The sequence below is a fragment of the Caretta caretta genome, chromosome 2 (assembly GCF_965140235.1).
Source record: "Caretta caretta isolate rCarCar2 chromosome 2, rCarCar1.hap1, whole genome shotgun sequence".
NCBI classification, from domain to species: Eukaryota; Metazoa; Chordata; order Testudines; family Cheloniidae; genus Caretta; species Caretta caretta.
This window is the reverse complement of record NC_134207.1, coordinates 83,155,880-83,171,274: the sequence shown is the minus strand read 5'-3', so window position 1 is coordinate 83,171,274 and position 15,395 is coordinate 83,155,880. Positions and strand designations below refer to the sequence as shown.

Here is a 15,395-nt window from a genome sequence, read left to right as displayed (position 1 = left end):
CCTCCTTTTGGCTGCCTACGATGAATCTAGTTGGCTTGTCTGAAAAAAATTCCTGTTTGTCTGATGTCTTCTCGTGACCTTTGTGTTGGACTCTCCTGAGACTGTGAGCTGCTTGGGGCAAGGACCATCCCATCTTGACTATCTAGAAAGCAACTAGCATGTCATAGGTGCTACAATAAATAATAATAAAAATAAATGTTACTTGAGCTATTCTGTTTTTTCTGATGGAAAGAGTCAATCAGGACCGAACGGTCTTTCTAGAGTTTAACCATTTCCTGTTTGATCTTTCAGCAGAATTTGAATGCAGTAAAGAGTCCTATCTTCACTCCTTCAAGTGGCCGCCATGAGCATGGCCTCTTGAACCTTTATCATGCTATGGAAGGCATCAGTCACCTTCACCTCCTAGTGGTCAAGGAGTATGAAATGCCACTGTACCGTAAATACTGGCCCAACCACATCATGCTGGTCCTGCCAGGCATGTTCAACAATGCTGGAGTTGGTAAGAGGCACTAACGATGTGTTACGTTGAAAGCAGGATTTCTCTAACTCAGAGCTCAACACCTGCAGGGCAGGTGCAACAACTAGGCGAACTAGGTGGTCGCCTAGGGCGCCAAGTGGTTGGGGGCGGCCAAAAGTGTGCTCTGGAGAGGCAGTGGAGTGGAGGTGAGCTGGGGTAGGGGGGGCGCGGGGAGGGCTGCCTGGAGCAAGTAATGGGGGGGGGGCAGCGCTGTGCAAGGGAACCACTTCCCGCCCCAGCTCACCTCTGCTCCGCCTCCTCCCCTGAGCACGCTGCCCCGCTCTGCTTCTCTCCCTCCCAGGCTTGTGGCGCCAAACAGCTGATTGGCGCCGCAAGCCTGGGAGGCGGGAGAAATGGAGTGGCGGCAGCCTGCTTGGGGAGGAGTCAAAGCAGAGGTGAGCTGGGGTGGGGAGCTGCCGCATGGTTCCCCGGGCCGAGGAGAGGGAGGGGGCGGCGGGGAGTTGCCGCACGGCTCTCTGGGCCGAGGGAGAGGAGAGGGGAGGGGCGGCGGCAGGGAGCTGCCGCAGGGGGGGCGCCTCGGGGAGCTGCCACAGGGCTTGGGGCAGGGGGCGCGGGCGCAAGGTGGAAGTTTCGCCTAGGGCGCGAAACATCGTTGCACTGGCCCTGAACACCTGCCTCTCCTGGTCATGATCGCATAAAACGTGATAACTACAGTAGTCACGTACATATGATTGTTTAGAAAGGGATATTAGTGCAGTATTTAATATCTTTTAACTCCCTTTAATGTGATAATTGTTTTATCCTTTTTGAACACAGTTAATCTAGCTATCTGCTTCTGCTCTTCATTTCTTCTCTCCCCAGTCACACCCTTCTCTGTTCTCCTCTCTCTGTTTGCTCCTGGCACTTGCTTCTGTGCTCCCTGGGCCCTTTCTCAACCTATGTCTTTATATTTTTTCCTGTGGCCTGTTTTTTTTCGTTGCCCCTGCACATTTCCCTGCTGTTCCGTCATATTCCCTCCATACTCCACAGAACCCTCTGTCCGGTTGCCTTCTTACATGGTCATTCTTAACCTGCCAGCAGCTCCTGTTCCACCAGTGATTCAGTTTCCTATTAATCAACAGCTTTTGAAATCACAGTTTGAGAACTGCTGATTTGTAGGCAAATTGCATTCATCTTTTCAGCACTGCAGCCTGAATGCCTAGTCCAGTCACTTTACAAGTGATGTCACTATTTAACAAGATGAAACTGCAGCTGTAGGTTCAGGAGGGTCAATTATAGTTGAACTTTGGGTCCAATCCTATTCGAGGTTAAACTCTTCCCACAAGGGATTGAGTTCCCTCAACTCACACAAGGTGAAGTCCATGGGGGTGTGTATAAGAGGCTGGGAGAGGCTACCCAAAAAGAGGCTGGCCATGCAGGTGGGCAAATGCCATGGATGCGATGTGGGTCACCTCCCTGTGGAGACTCGCTGGCCCCCTGCCTTTGGAGCACTGGAAGTGAAGCTCCCTAGAAGTAGAGGCCCACCGGTGCCCGGACTGTGGCTCCGCCCCTGTTCTGCCTCGTGCCCTGAGGCGCACCATGGAGAGGAGCGGGCAGGCCTCGGGGGAAGAGGCACAGAGGAGCAGGTGCCGGGGGCACAGAGCAGTGAGCACTGGGTGGCGGGAGCTTGGAGGAAGAAGCAGAGAGGAGCGAGCAGTGGGCAGGGGGCATTGGGGAGGGGGTGAAGCAGGGGGTGGGAAGAGGTAGCGCAAGGGCGGGGCATCAGGGGAAGAGGTAGAGTGGGGGCAGGGCCACGGTCCGGTCTCCAGTGACCCCCCAATTCTAGGGAGCTTCCGGCGCTCATGCGTAAGCCTTCCCAAACGGAAGACTCATGCGCCGCCTATGGTCAAGCCACTATCCTCTCTTGGTTCTAAGTACTCTTAAAATGCCCCATTTTTCTTGATGTCCACATGTGTAATAAAAATAGAAAAATCAACAACACTAAATCATCCTCTCTGGTTTTCCAGTGTGTTCTACCTTCCCTATATCTGTCTTTTACATAGTCCCTATCCCAAAGAGCGTATAATCTTTCTTTCTGTAGATTATGCAGTGCCAAACGCATTATTCGTACTAATAAATAATATTTGAAGATGCCACTTACCCCTCCTAGGTGGGCCTGGATTGGCAAATTCATTTGAAAATGTACACATGCTAAGATGTGTTTCTGACCTTGTAACTTTCAAGGTGCTGTGCTATATAATATTGGTGGCTTTCTTTTTTAATATTATATCTTTTTTTGCATGAAAACAGTAGCTGCAGTAAAGTTCTCATTAGTGTCCTACAGAAGTTGTTCTGTGCCATGTATTCTCCCAGGTGCTGCCAGATTCCTTATTAAGGAACTTTCCTACCACAATCTAGAACTAGAGAGAAACCGCTTGGAAGAACTAGGAGTCAAACGTCAGTGTGTCTGGCCGTTCATTGTTGTCATGGATGACACTTGTGTCTTATGGAACATTCACAGTGTCCAAGAACAGTCCAGGTAAATTAACTTTTCACGAACAATGGAACAGTCAGATGGGTCCCAGCCAAAGCCACAGCCCACCCCAAACTTTTGCAGTATTCCAATCTGAATGCACACTTTGTAGCTTGCGCCCATCTCTAGCAATTGGTGATAACTAAAAAAAAATGGCTGCTTAAAATAGTCAAAGCAGAATTTAAAAATTATACTCTCCTTATCACTTAGGATATGTCTACACTGCCATCAGAGATGTGACTGCAGCATATGTAGACATGCCCGAATTAGTTGTGGTCTAGCTAGCTCAGATAATAGCAGTGAAGTGCTGTACAAGCCCACCCAGGACTGCTGGGCATGTACTCAAGCAGCTAATCCAGGTGCCGCAGCTTCACTGCGATTGTTTTTTGAGCTAAGCAGGTTAAAATTAGCTCAGGAATGTCTACAGATGCTGCAGGCACACCTCTGATTGCAGTGTAGACATAAGTAATGATTCAAAGCTGTTACTATTGTGTGCATGACATTTCAGATAGCTTCACAATTAACAGTTGCATGTCATTTTGCAGACATTTTATCTCCAATTATTTCATCTCAATTAGTGTTTTCTGTCCATTAGCTAGTGTTGTGATTGACTCGAACACTTTCTCTGCTCTCTTGTAAAACTGATCAGTTTTTGACATAGAGTTTACCTAAGCCTTTCTATCACTTGACTTGCCAGTGGGAAAGAACATTTTGGTTGTTTGTTTTTTATCGGCTTGACTATTCTGGGGGTTTTTTGTTTCTCAATTTAAATTCTTTATTTGGGAGTCTTAATTTTCTAGAAGGCATTATGCCATGCCACTCAATTCTTTTTACCTTCTCCCACACTGCACTTTATTTAGGAAATGCCTTTCCTGAATTGATTCATAAAGCTACTTCCTTCTGCCTCTCCATATATCTCACCAGTAATACCCACCACTCTTGGAAAGTCTGTATGCTTACAATGACTGGATTGAGGGGTAGAGGTGAGGGTGGCACTTACATTAGCTATTTATAATAATGTAAATGTTCCTTCTATGTGTGTGCATGAATATACAATTATGTATTTGTACAGCACCTAGCAAAAAAGGATCCTTATCTAAACATTGCACAATAATATAGTAGCAGAGATCTAAAACACATATGTGATACATGATTACATTTCATAGCCAGTCCATGGAGCCAGGGAGTACCAGTAAGAATGTGTCTTTGAAGAGTGTTCTACAGCACATTGAAGCCACACCAAAAATTGTTCATTATGCAATACTGGGTATTCAGAAATGGAACAGCAAGTTGAATTCCAGGGGATCAAAACCTCCATTCTCCAGGTGCCATGTGCATGACTTCATACTGCTCAACGTAGACCTGACTCAGAACGTGCAATATGATCTAAACAGGTATGCAAAAGTGATTTAACAAATACAGTAAAAAATCTCCCTGCCAGCTAATAGTCATGTTTCATAGCCATAGTAAAAACAGAGAGTGGTACTTTCATGGCTGTGAGGTCATGGCCACAAAATACTACTTTAAAAAAAACACAGAATGATGTGCTCAGCATTGTAATAAGACTGCAGTATCCAAACAAACTAAAGTCAACTGTATAATTGGTTGAGTTACTTCTGATGTCACATTCGTGTTGCATCAAAATGAGCTGTTCAAAGTGAGGGTTAGCCCCCCTTCTCTCTATGACATAGGAACTGCATACAAAAAAGAAGCATGCATAGGGAACAAATGGATGTTTTGTATATGATTTTAACAAAAACCAGTCGTATGTGATTTCAAGAAATAAAACCACAAAAATCTAAAAATACAGATTATGAGTAACAGTGTTATGTTGCCATCACAAAACATCCATGCACAAACCTACTACTACATTGTGAAAGAGTGGTCACCCAGAAAGAGAGTCTGTATTAAAAGGCTAAAAGAAACATATCAAGCAGTTCTGATAACATTATGGTAACCCACAGCTGCAAAGCTACTGCACTGTAATGGGTGTGCATATTGGGTGTGGTATTGCAGGAGTTCTTTTATCTCCCAGTTCTCTGTTTATTATCAGCACCTATTCATTGACTGTGGGGTTAGGAATAAGGGAAGTAAGTGTTGGTCACTATGGCATTAGGAAACTTCACAGTCTTTCACTGGATCACATAATTCCATTGTATAATTTCAGCATGGGACATTTCCTCTAGCATTATACCTGTAGGGGTGATTTAACTTTCTAATTCCAATCTCTTCATGGAGTGCTGAGTGAAAAAATGTCCTGCAATGAAACATACCTAACAAATTACAGCACGACAGTTTGTGTATAACACGACAGGCCCCTGTATTTCATAGCTGTGTGCTGCTTGCTGTAACAGCAAGGGAACATACTGTATATTTTAAAAGCCAAATAAATCTTAGGCACAGGGTTACTTGGACAAAAATCAGGAAAGGGACTCTTCCTGTTAAGATTGGTTATTTCTTTGCCAATCAGTTAGCAACCAAGATTTTCCAGTATTATGAAGCATGGCTAGTGTAGCTCTCAGATCACTGGGAAATCCTGATTGGCCAGTGAGGTTTGTTTTCATACAGGTTTGATGTTCCATTCTAGCACTTGTTAAAGAAAAACTGTACTCCAAAACTGGAATGATTTATAATGAATTAATTTATCCCTGGGGTGGAGGAGAGAAAGGAGTGTTCTCTGTTATGGTACAAGAGGAGCAGCTGACCAAGGTTGTGAACGTTTGTGAACATTCTTCCTATTCTCCATTGTGATGTGCCCTTGCATAGTGCTGGTGCAATTCAATAGGACTTAGCATTGCGCGCAGGGAAAGAAAAACAGTCAGTGCATGGAATCTAGATGCAGGGCTTCCACCTCCCCACCAGGTGCTGTTTTTATACCACGTAAGGACTCATCTGAGTGGAGACTGGAAAAATGGAGTCAGGATAGTGAGCACCAGGGTTAAGATGGAAAGACAGACAGACTGGGAGAAAGACAGACAGTGGGTGGGTGGGTGATGAAGGAGAGAAAAGGCCAGATTGAAGCTACAGGAGTTTTAAAAAAAAACACACACACAGAGAAGACCTAAAATACAAGAGAGAACCAAGAAGAAATCAGAAGAGGAGAGGCAGAAAATCCATCCTGCGAGGGACAGCACCTTTTGTCAGTCACAGGAAGCTCTGCTTCCAGAAAGAAGAAGAAGAAAAGAGATCGGGAAAACACTGAAGGTATTTGAGACAAAATACATAAAGGGAGGACGGCTGTTGTATTTCTTATGGCGCTAAATTGCTTCCAGATTTTATCTGTCCTTGTTTTACAGAGAAAACCTCTGCTCTCTCGCCTTTATTTCTCACTTTCCATCAGTGTTTGGAATTAAAAACCTATAGCAAATTCACTTGCTCACGATCTCTTACCTTCAGTCAGGTGAGCTGCGCTTCCCTACAGATTCTTGCCACTTGCCGATGCATTTCTGGAAGCAGAGCTTCCTGTGACTGACAAAAGGTGCTGTCCCTCGCAGGATGGATTTTCTGCCTCTCCTCTTCTGATTTCTTCTTGGTTCTCTCTTGTATTTTAGGTCTTCTCTGTGTGTGGTTTTTTTTTAAAACTCCTGTAGCTTCAATCTGGCCTTTTCTCTCCTTCGTCACCCACCCACCCACTGTCTGTCTTTCTCCCAGTCTGTCTGTCTTTCCATCTTAACCCTGGTGCTCACTATCCTGACTCCATTTTTCCAGTCTCCACTCAGATGAGTCCTTACGTGGTATAAAAACAGCACCTGGTGGGGAGGTGGAAGCCCTGCATCTAGATTCCATGCACTGACTGTTTTTCTTTCCCTGCGCGCAATGCTAAGTCCTATTGAATTGCACCAGCACTATGCAAGGGCACATCACAATGGAGAATAGGAAGAATGTTCACAAACGTTCACAACCTTGGTCAGCTGCTCCTCTTGTACCATAACAGAGAACACTCCTTTCTCTCCTCCACCCCAGGGATAAATTAATTCATTATAAATCATTCCAGTTTTGGAGTACAGTTTTTCTTTAACAAGTGCTAGAATGGAACATCAAACCTGTATGAAAACAAACCTCACTGGCCAATCAGGATTTCCCAGTGATCTGAGAGCTACACTAGCCATGCTTCATAATACTGGAAAATCTTGGTTGCTAACTGATTGGCAAAGAAATAACCAATCTTAACAGGAAGAGTCCCTTTCCTGATTTTTGTCCAAGTAACCCTGTGCCTAAGATTTATTTGGCTTCTAAAATATACAGTATGTTCCCTTGCTGTTACAGCAAGCAGCACACAGCTATGAAATACAGGGGCCTGTCGTGTTATACACAAACTGTCGTGCTGTAATTTGTTAGGTATGTTTCATTGCAGGACATTTTTTCACTCAGCACTCCATGAAGAGATTGGAATTAGAAAGTTAAATCACCCCTACAGGTATAATGCTAGAGGAAATGTCCCATGCTGAAATTATACAATGGAATTATGTGATCCAGTGAAAGACTGTGAAGTTTCCTAATGCCATAGTGACCAACACTTCCCTTATTCCTAACCTCACAGTCAAGTGAGCTGTAGCTCACGAAAGCTTATGCTCAAATAAATTGGTTAGTCTCTAAGGTGCCACAAGTACTCCTTTTCTTTTTACAATCATTTTAGTGAATCTGTGTTTAATATCTAGGTACTTCTGTGAAGATGTAGATTTTAACCTGAGAACAAATAGCAGTGGCCTTCTCATCTGCCGCTTTAACAACTTCAGTCTCATGAAGAAACACATCCAGGTGGGAGGGCAAAAGGACTTTGCCATTAAGCCAAAAATCATGGTGAGTTTTGCATGTTTGAAAACGAGCTATGTGCAGGAGACAAAACTGGTACTTTGCCATTGTTTCCATGAAGGTCAAGATTTGGATGTTTACTTAGTGTGTCAGAGAAAGTCTGTTCTGTGTTTGAACAGCGTCTAGCGCTATGGCTGGACCTGCTATGTACTATCTCAATGCAAGTAGTAATAAATATTAATAATTTCTCTATCACTAGCAGTAATCCTGGGAGTCTGTCACAACTCCTCCATTATAATGGAGACACCAAGAACAAACTGGGATTTGAAAGCTGATTAAATAATTACTAGTTAATTCACGGATTTCTTTGGCTGAGTAAGGCTTGAATTAGGAACTCTCAAATCTAAATTCTAATCCGAAGTGGATACATTTTTCTAAACTCAAGATTAAAGGTTTTCTAAATTCATGTGGGATAGATAAATATATGTAGTCATTTCCAGTCTCTAGTGGTTTGTGGTGATCTTCAGTCATTGCTGTTGTTGATAAGAAGAAACATTTTACACAGGCTTTGAAATTTCAAAGTACTCTGGAAATCCACCTGCAGATTCTGGCTATTGCAGAATGTGCTGCTTGCTACTAAATGGTGTTTCATGCACAGTTCGTTTTACCTGTGCTCGATGAACTGTATCAGCTTTCAGATGAGGTATAATTCAAGGTGTTTGGTTTGAATCTTGAAATCCTGTCTTGGTCTGGTTTCCTGACTCCTTTAAACTCTCTCTTGCTACTGTTCATACCTAGTCCTGTAGTTCAGATCAGATGGGACACTGACGCTAACTCCCCCCAGATTTGAATGCTTAGGGGGTAGTGGCTAATTATTCTCTGTGCATCCAACAGAGTTGGAACTAGTTGACTAATTCTACTGTGTGACATTCTGTATATAAAGTCTTTTGCCTAATGGGCCGTAAGGGGAGAGTTGAATCTCTGAGGTTGTGTGGGTGGTGTAGGGTGAATGAGGGGCATTGTAGTAAATAGTGTTGCTTTTGAATTTAAATTATTTGTATTTTTATTTTCTGTCCTTATGCATTGAGATATTCACAAACGTGCTTAACAATCAAAGAACAAAAAAATCACAGTTTCTGCTATTTCCATGTGGTACCACTGGGTTGCATGTTCTAGGGTTTTGCAGCTTATTTACCAAGTAGGAATTACAGTAACATAGCCACAAGAAGGCAAACTGTACATTCAGTGAAGATACAACCTACAGAGTGTTGGCTGAAAGAGGTTCCATCATTTTCATTGTAGGTATCAGAGAGCGTGGCCCCAATAATGCCTCTTCAGTATGTCTGTGCCCCAGACAGTGAACACACACTGCTGGCAGCCCCAGCTCAGTTCCTTCTGGAGAAATTCCTTCAGCATGCAACATACAAACTCTTTCCAAAGGCCATCCATAACTTCAAGAACCCTGTACTGGCCATTGACTGCTACCTGAACATTGGACCTGAGGTACAAAATAATTCTAGGGGGAAGTGGGCTCTCTAGCAAATACAAATTGTTGTATTTCTTACTTCTAATTTTTTAAAACTTTCTTTTTGTATGATGACTCCTTACAATCATCGGGGTGGGTATTGAACCCAGGACTTTGATTTAAAACCATGACTCTCTATTACTCAAACTAAAGGGCTAATTCTATTAGCTTAGAAGGAGTAGCAGCAAACCTCTTATGTTGCCTGGAAAATTGGGAGTGTGGGGTCCGAAGATCCATACTGTGCTAATAGATTAAGAAATTTCAAGGCCAGAAGGGACCGTTGTGATATAGAGTGACCTCCTGTATAAGAGAGGCTATAGAATTTCCCCAAAATAATTCCTAGAGCATTATTTATTTTATTTTATTTTTTAAAGTCCAGCCTTGATTTAAAAGTTTTCAGTGATGGAGAATCCACTGCAGCCTTTGGCAAATTGTTCCAGTGGTTAATTACTCTCACTATTAAAAATGTATGCCTCATTTACAGTCCGAATTTGTCTAGCTTCAGCTTCCAGCCATTGGAACATGTACCTTTCTCTGCTAGACTGAAGAGTCCATTTTTAAATATGTGTTTCCCATGAAGGTACTTAGAGACTGTAATCAAGATATCCCTTAACCTTCTCGTTGTTGAGCAAAATAGATGGAGTTCCTTGAGTCTACCACTATAAGGGAGGATTTCTAATCCATTAATCGTTCTTGTGGCTCTTCTCTGAACCCTCTCCAGTTTATCAACGTCTTTCTTGAATTGTGGGCACCAGAAGTAGACACAGTATTCCAGCAATGGTCACGACAATGCCAAATACAGAGGTGAAATAACCTCTCTACTTCTATTCGAGATTCCCCTGTTAATGCATCTAAGGATTGTATTAGCCTTTTTGACCAGAGCATCACACTGGGAGCTCATGTACAGCTGATTATCCACTATGACCCCAAATCTTTTTCAGTCACTGCTTCCCAGGATAGAGTCCTTCTCCCCTCCCCCCCCCCATCATGTAAGTATGGCCTACATTCCCTGTTCCTAGATATATACATTTAGCCACATTAAAACACACATTGTTTGCTTGTGCCCAGCTGACCAAATAATCCAAATTGCTCTGTATCAACTCTCTTTATTATTTACCACTCCCCCAGTTTTTATGTCAACTGCAAACATTATCAGTGATGATTTTTTTTTCCAGGTCATTGATAAAAATGTAAATAGTTTAGGGCAGTGGTTCTCAAACTTTAACAACCCAAGGACCCCCATTTTGATTTAAAATTTTTTGCAGACCCCCAGTTCAACCCCAGGCCCCGTCCCCCCTTCCTGCCCCCACTCTATTCCTGCCCCTCCTCTTCCCTGCCTCTTTCCACTCCCTCCCCCGAGTGCATCCCATCCCCGCTTCTCCCCCTCCCTCCCAGTGCCTCCTGCATGTCGCTGAACAGCTGTTCTTCTTCGAGTGCTTGCTCATGTATATTCCAGTAGGTGTGTGCGCATGCCACGTGCATGATCGTCAGAAGGTTTTATCCTAGCAGTACCCATTGGGTCGGCTGTGGAGCCCTCTGAAGTGGCGCCCTCATGGCGATGTAGATAGTCCCCTGCTGACCCACCGCCTGCTCAATTCCTTGTTACCGCCAGTGATCGTCTTTGGAACAACTTGTCTCTTGCTTTAGCAAGTGCTTTCCTAGTGGTTTTTTCCTGTACATAGTTGTTAATCGTTCTCATAGTAGTTAGTGAGTGAGTAAGTTTAAGTTGGGAGGTTCCCCCTCCCTCAGCTAAGATTTTCCCCATCTGGGGCATGCTGCAGCCTCAGGGGTTCAAGCCATGTGATAGGTGTGGTAAGCCTATGCCCAAAGGGGATCCACACGCTGCTTGTCTGAAGTGCCTGGGAGAGGGATATTTGCAGGACAGATGTAGTATTTGCAGAGGCTTCAAGCCCAGAACCAAAAGACAGAGAGACTATCATTTGAAATTCCTTTTAATGGAGTCCACTCTCCTGCCTCAACTGGCACAAGAGGCAGCACCAGCCTCGGTGAGGGGCACCAAGGAAGGACTTACATAAGGAGCATGGGCACTGGTCCTTGGTGCGGAAGGCAGGCTTATCAGTGCAACACCCATCACAATCCCTGGGGCTGCGTAAGAAGAAAAAGGCAGAGAGGGGACCGTTCCTCCACCAAGAAAAGCACACAGGACACCAGTATGGTGCGTCCCACGCTGGGACACCAAATCAGTCCTGACACGGTCAACTCCGGCCTCGAGAGGAGGTCCATCGAGTCTGGTGTCGGTGGACTCCCCAGTCCGGAAGGTGTTGGAGGAGGACCTGGACCTTCCCTCCACACCAGATGCTTCCGAGGCAGCATGGAACTTGATGGCCATGATGGCACAGTCCCCCACTTTGCATTCCCAGGCACTGGTTCAGGTGCAGACACCACGTGGGGCACCGACGGCGGCACCACCTATGTGGCACAAGGGCAAGAGCACCATGATGTGGCGCCGTTCCCCATCGCCTCAGTACCGCTTCCCAGCATTCTCGGGGTCCACTCCTCCCTGGTCGGGCTCGGACTATTCCTCTGAGTCAGAGGTGGAGTCATTTGTGTCCTGACACAGCCAGTACCACTCAAGATCCCGGCACTGGTCTTCGCACCATAGAGCGGAGAATCCCTCAGTACCAATGGTATCCTGGCCACCCCAGTGGCAGGGCCAAGCACAATGGCCCTTTTGGACACCTTGGGCCTATCACCAGGCTCAAGGGCATAGTTCCAGGGCGGCATCAGTAGTTTCCGTTGCCTGTGGTGCCCCTCTCCCCCTCCCCCCCCCCCGCCCCGCAATGTTGGTCGCCCCCGACACTTCCAGGGCTCCTGAGGACCCACCTCGGGGTCCACACCCTGGGCATCCCGGATCGGGTGCATTGTCAGAGCCACTAACGCCCGCGGCTCCCAGTCGCAGCAGTGGTGGATGTCCCTGAGCATGTCACCAGGGAACCAGAGGAGCAGAAAGACCCTGTCCCACCTCGAGCCTCATCTTCCTCCTCAACAGACGAGGCAGTAGCTGGCACTACTACATCCCTCCCGGCAATGGACGTAAAAGCCCACCAGGGCCTTCTTAGGAGGGTGGCCCAGAACCTCAACATGTAAACTGTGGAGGTTGTGGAGGACTAAGACCCAATGGTCAACGGAGGGGCAGAAACAACAGAAAGCGTCCTCTACAGTCCTCCTCCGGCCAGGGCTCCTCGGCTCAAAGCCAAACTTTTGAAAGTGCGCCCAAGGACGGAGCACCAACCCAAGTCTCAGATCCTTTCCCTCCCTTTGTGAATCGTCTGTCCCACTTCTCCCATGCCTAGGCCCAGATTACTTCAGATCGCTGGGTCCTGAGCATGGTGGGGGTGGGATATTCTATCCAGTTCTGTGCTCTACCACGCACCTTCCCTGTCCCTGTTCAGAGACCCCTCACGAGCAACTCTTTCTACAGGGGTGATATAGGAGGTTCCTCAGGACTTCAGGGGCAGGGGATTCTGTTCCCAATATTTCCTCATCCCTAAGGCCAAAGAGGGGCTCAGGCCTATCCTGGATCTGTGAAACCTCAACATATTTATAAGAAAATTGAAGTTTCATATGATCTCTCTGGCCACTATCATTCCTTCTCTGGATCTGGGGGACTGGTACGCTGCCCTTGACCTCAAGGATGTGTACTTCCATATATGAATTATTCCAGTGCACAGATGATTCCTGAGTGTTGTGGTCAGCAGCCAACACTATCAGTTCACTGTGCTCCCATTCGGGCTTTCAATGGCCCCTTGTGTGTTCACAAAGTGCATGGCAGTTGTAGCAGCCTTCCTCTGCGAAGGCAGGGTACAGGTTTTTCCGTACCTGGATGACTGGCTCATCAGGGGCAATTCTTGAGTACAATTGCAAGAGCACGTGGCATTGGCACATGCCACTTTCAGGAGGCTAGGGCTCATTCTGAACGGGCCCAAGTCTACCCTAGCCCCAACCCAAAAAATAGAATTTATTGGGGCTCTCCTGGACTCCACTCGAGCGAGAGCTTCCCTGCCGAAGTCCCGGTTCCAAAGCATCAGAGAGCCTCTGCCAGTTTCCTTAAAATTACAGCCAGAAACTGCATGAAGCTCTGGGACATATGGTGGCCTGCACGTACATAGTACAACACACCAGATTGCTCCTTTGCCCCCTCCAGGCTTGGTTGGCGAGGGTATACAGACCCAGCCGGGACCCTCTGGACAGACTCGTTACCCTCCCACCCCGATTCTCAAGTCCCCTAAGCTGGTGGCTACAACCTTGGGTGGTCTGTGCTGGAGTACCCTTTGCTAAGCCTCAGCCCTCACTGTTGCTGGTCATGGACACATCGGAGATGGGCTGGGGAATACACTTGGGCAGTATCAGAACTCAAGGCCTGTGGTCACTAGAACTATCGTTGCATATCAACGTCAGGGAGCTGAGAGCCATTCGACTGGCTTGCCAGACGTTCCAGGCCCATCTTCAGGGCAAGTGTGTCTCAGTGATGATGGACAACACCACAGTGATGTTCTATATAAACAAACAGGGTGGTGCTCGCTCCTCTCCCCTGTGCCTGGAAGCTGTCCAACTGTGGGACTTCTGCGTCGCACACTCCATCCAGCTACAGGCCTCATATCTGCTGGGAGCAGAGAACTAACTAGCGGACCACCTCAGCCACTCGTTCAGTACTCACGAGTGGTCACTCAGAGCGGGCATTGCCCTTTCGATCTTCCAGAGGTGGGGCTATCCCTACGTGGGCCTGTTCATGACACAGAGCAACAGAAAGTGTCAGCTGTTCTGCTCCTTTCAGAACCACAGCCAAGGCTCCAGAGCGGATGCTTTTCACCTACTGTGGACGGGTCACCTGCTATATGCGTTCCCGCCTTTCCCCCTCATACACAAGGTCCTCCTCAAGGTTCGGCAGGACAGGGCTTCAGTGATCCTCATAGCACCAGCGTCGCCCCAACAGCACTGGTTCACCACGCTGCTGAACCTATCAGTGGACAGGCCAGTAGCCCTTCCTATGCTCCCGGACCTCATCACACAGGACCACAGTCAACTACAGCACCCCAACCTGGAGTCCCTCCACCTCATGGTGTGGAAACTCCATGGCTCAACTAGCTTGAACTGCAGTGCTCGGGACCTGTTAGGGAAGTCCTACTGGGGAGCAGGAAACCCTCCACTCGCACAACATACCTGGCAAAGTGGAAGCATTTCTCCATTTGGTCCCTACAGAAACATATTTCAGCAAGCCCCTATTCCCGTTGTGCTAGACTACCTTCTCTACCTGAAACAACAGGGGTTGGCAGTATCATCTTTTAAGGTGCACCTGGCTGCCATCTTGGCCTTCCACCTAGCTGTGGTGGGTAGGTCGGTCTTTGGACATCCCATGGTTGGTCATTTTCTCAAGGGCTTGGATAGGCTTTATCCGCAGGTGTGGCAGCCTGTTCCCCAGTGGGATCTCAACCTGGTTCACTCCAGACTTATGCGGTCCCCCTTTGAGCCCATGGCAACCTGCCCCATATGCTACCTGTCCTAGAAGGTGTTTTTTTCCGGTGGCCATAACCTCAGCCAGATGAGTCTCTGAACTCAGAGCGCTGACTTCCGAGCCCCCCTACATGGGTTTTTATAAAGACAAGGTGCAGCTATGCCCTCACCCAGAGTTCCTACCCAAGGTAGTCTCCCACTTCCATGTAAAGTCTCCCACTTCCATTATTTCTAGTGGTATTCTTTCCTAAACCTCATGCCAGCAACAGATAGCAAGTACTCCATTCTCTGGATGTCAGGCATGCCCTAGCCTTCTCCATTGAACGCACACAGCCATTTCGTAAGTCACCACAACTCTTTATTGCAATCGCTGAAAGGATGAAAGGGCTTTCCATCTCATCTCCATGCATTTCGTTGTGGATCGCATCCTGAATCAGAACGTGCTATGACTTGGCTAAGATTCCAGCCCTGACACTGATGGCGCACTCCACAAGAGTGCAGGCTTCTTCCCCGCATTCCTCACGCCAGTCCCTATTCAGGACATATGCAAGGCAACAACATGGTCTTCCATCCACACCTTCATGCTGCACTATGCCATCACTCAACAAGCGAGAGACGATGTGGCCTTCAGCAGGGCAGTACCTCAGTCAGCAACT

The 15,395-nt window shown here is 46.7% G+C and overlaps 1 protein-coding gene across 9 annotated transcripts in view; it reads left to right on the top strand.

The window, feature by feature from the left end:
* Positions 1-15,395, top strand: part of GREB1L (GREB1 like retinoic acid receptor coactivator) — a 227,626-nt gene that overhangs the window by 202,648 nt on the left and 9,583 nt on the right. For 7 of the 9 annotated variants that reach the window (XM_075125292.1, XM_048840428.2, XM_048840432.2 and 4 more), the window contains 5 exons: positions 292-499; positions 2,831-2,996; positions 4,157-4,384; positions 7,649-7,790; positions 9,045-9,245. In XM_075125292.1, the coding sequence (XP_074981393.1) occupies positions 292-499; positions 2,831-2,996; positions 4,157-4,384; positions 7,649-7,790; positions 9,045-9,245 (945 nt within the window). The remainder of the gene's footprint in view (positions 1-291; positions 500-2,830; positions 2,997-4,156; positions 4,385-7,648; positions 7,791-9,044; positions 9,246-15,395) is intronic. The other 2 variants (XM_048840433.2, XM_048840429.2) reach the window with 1 other exon arrangement.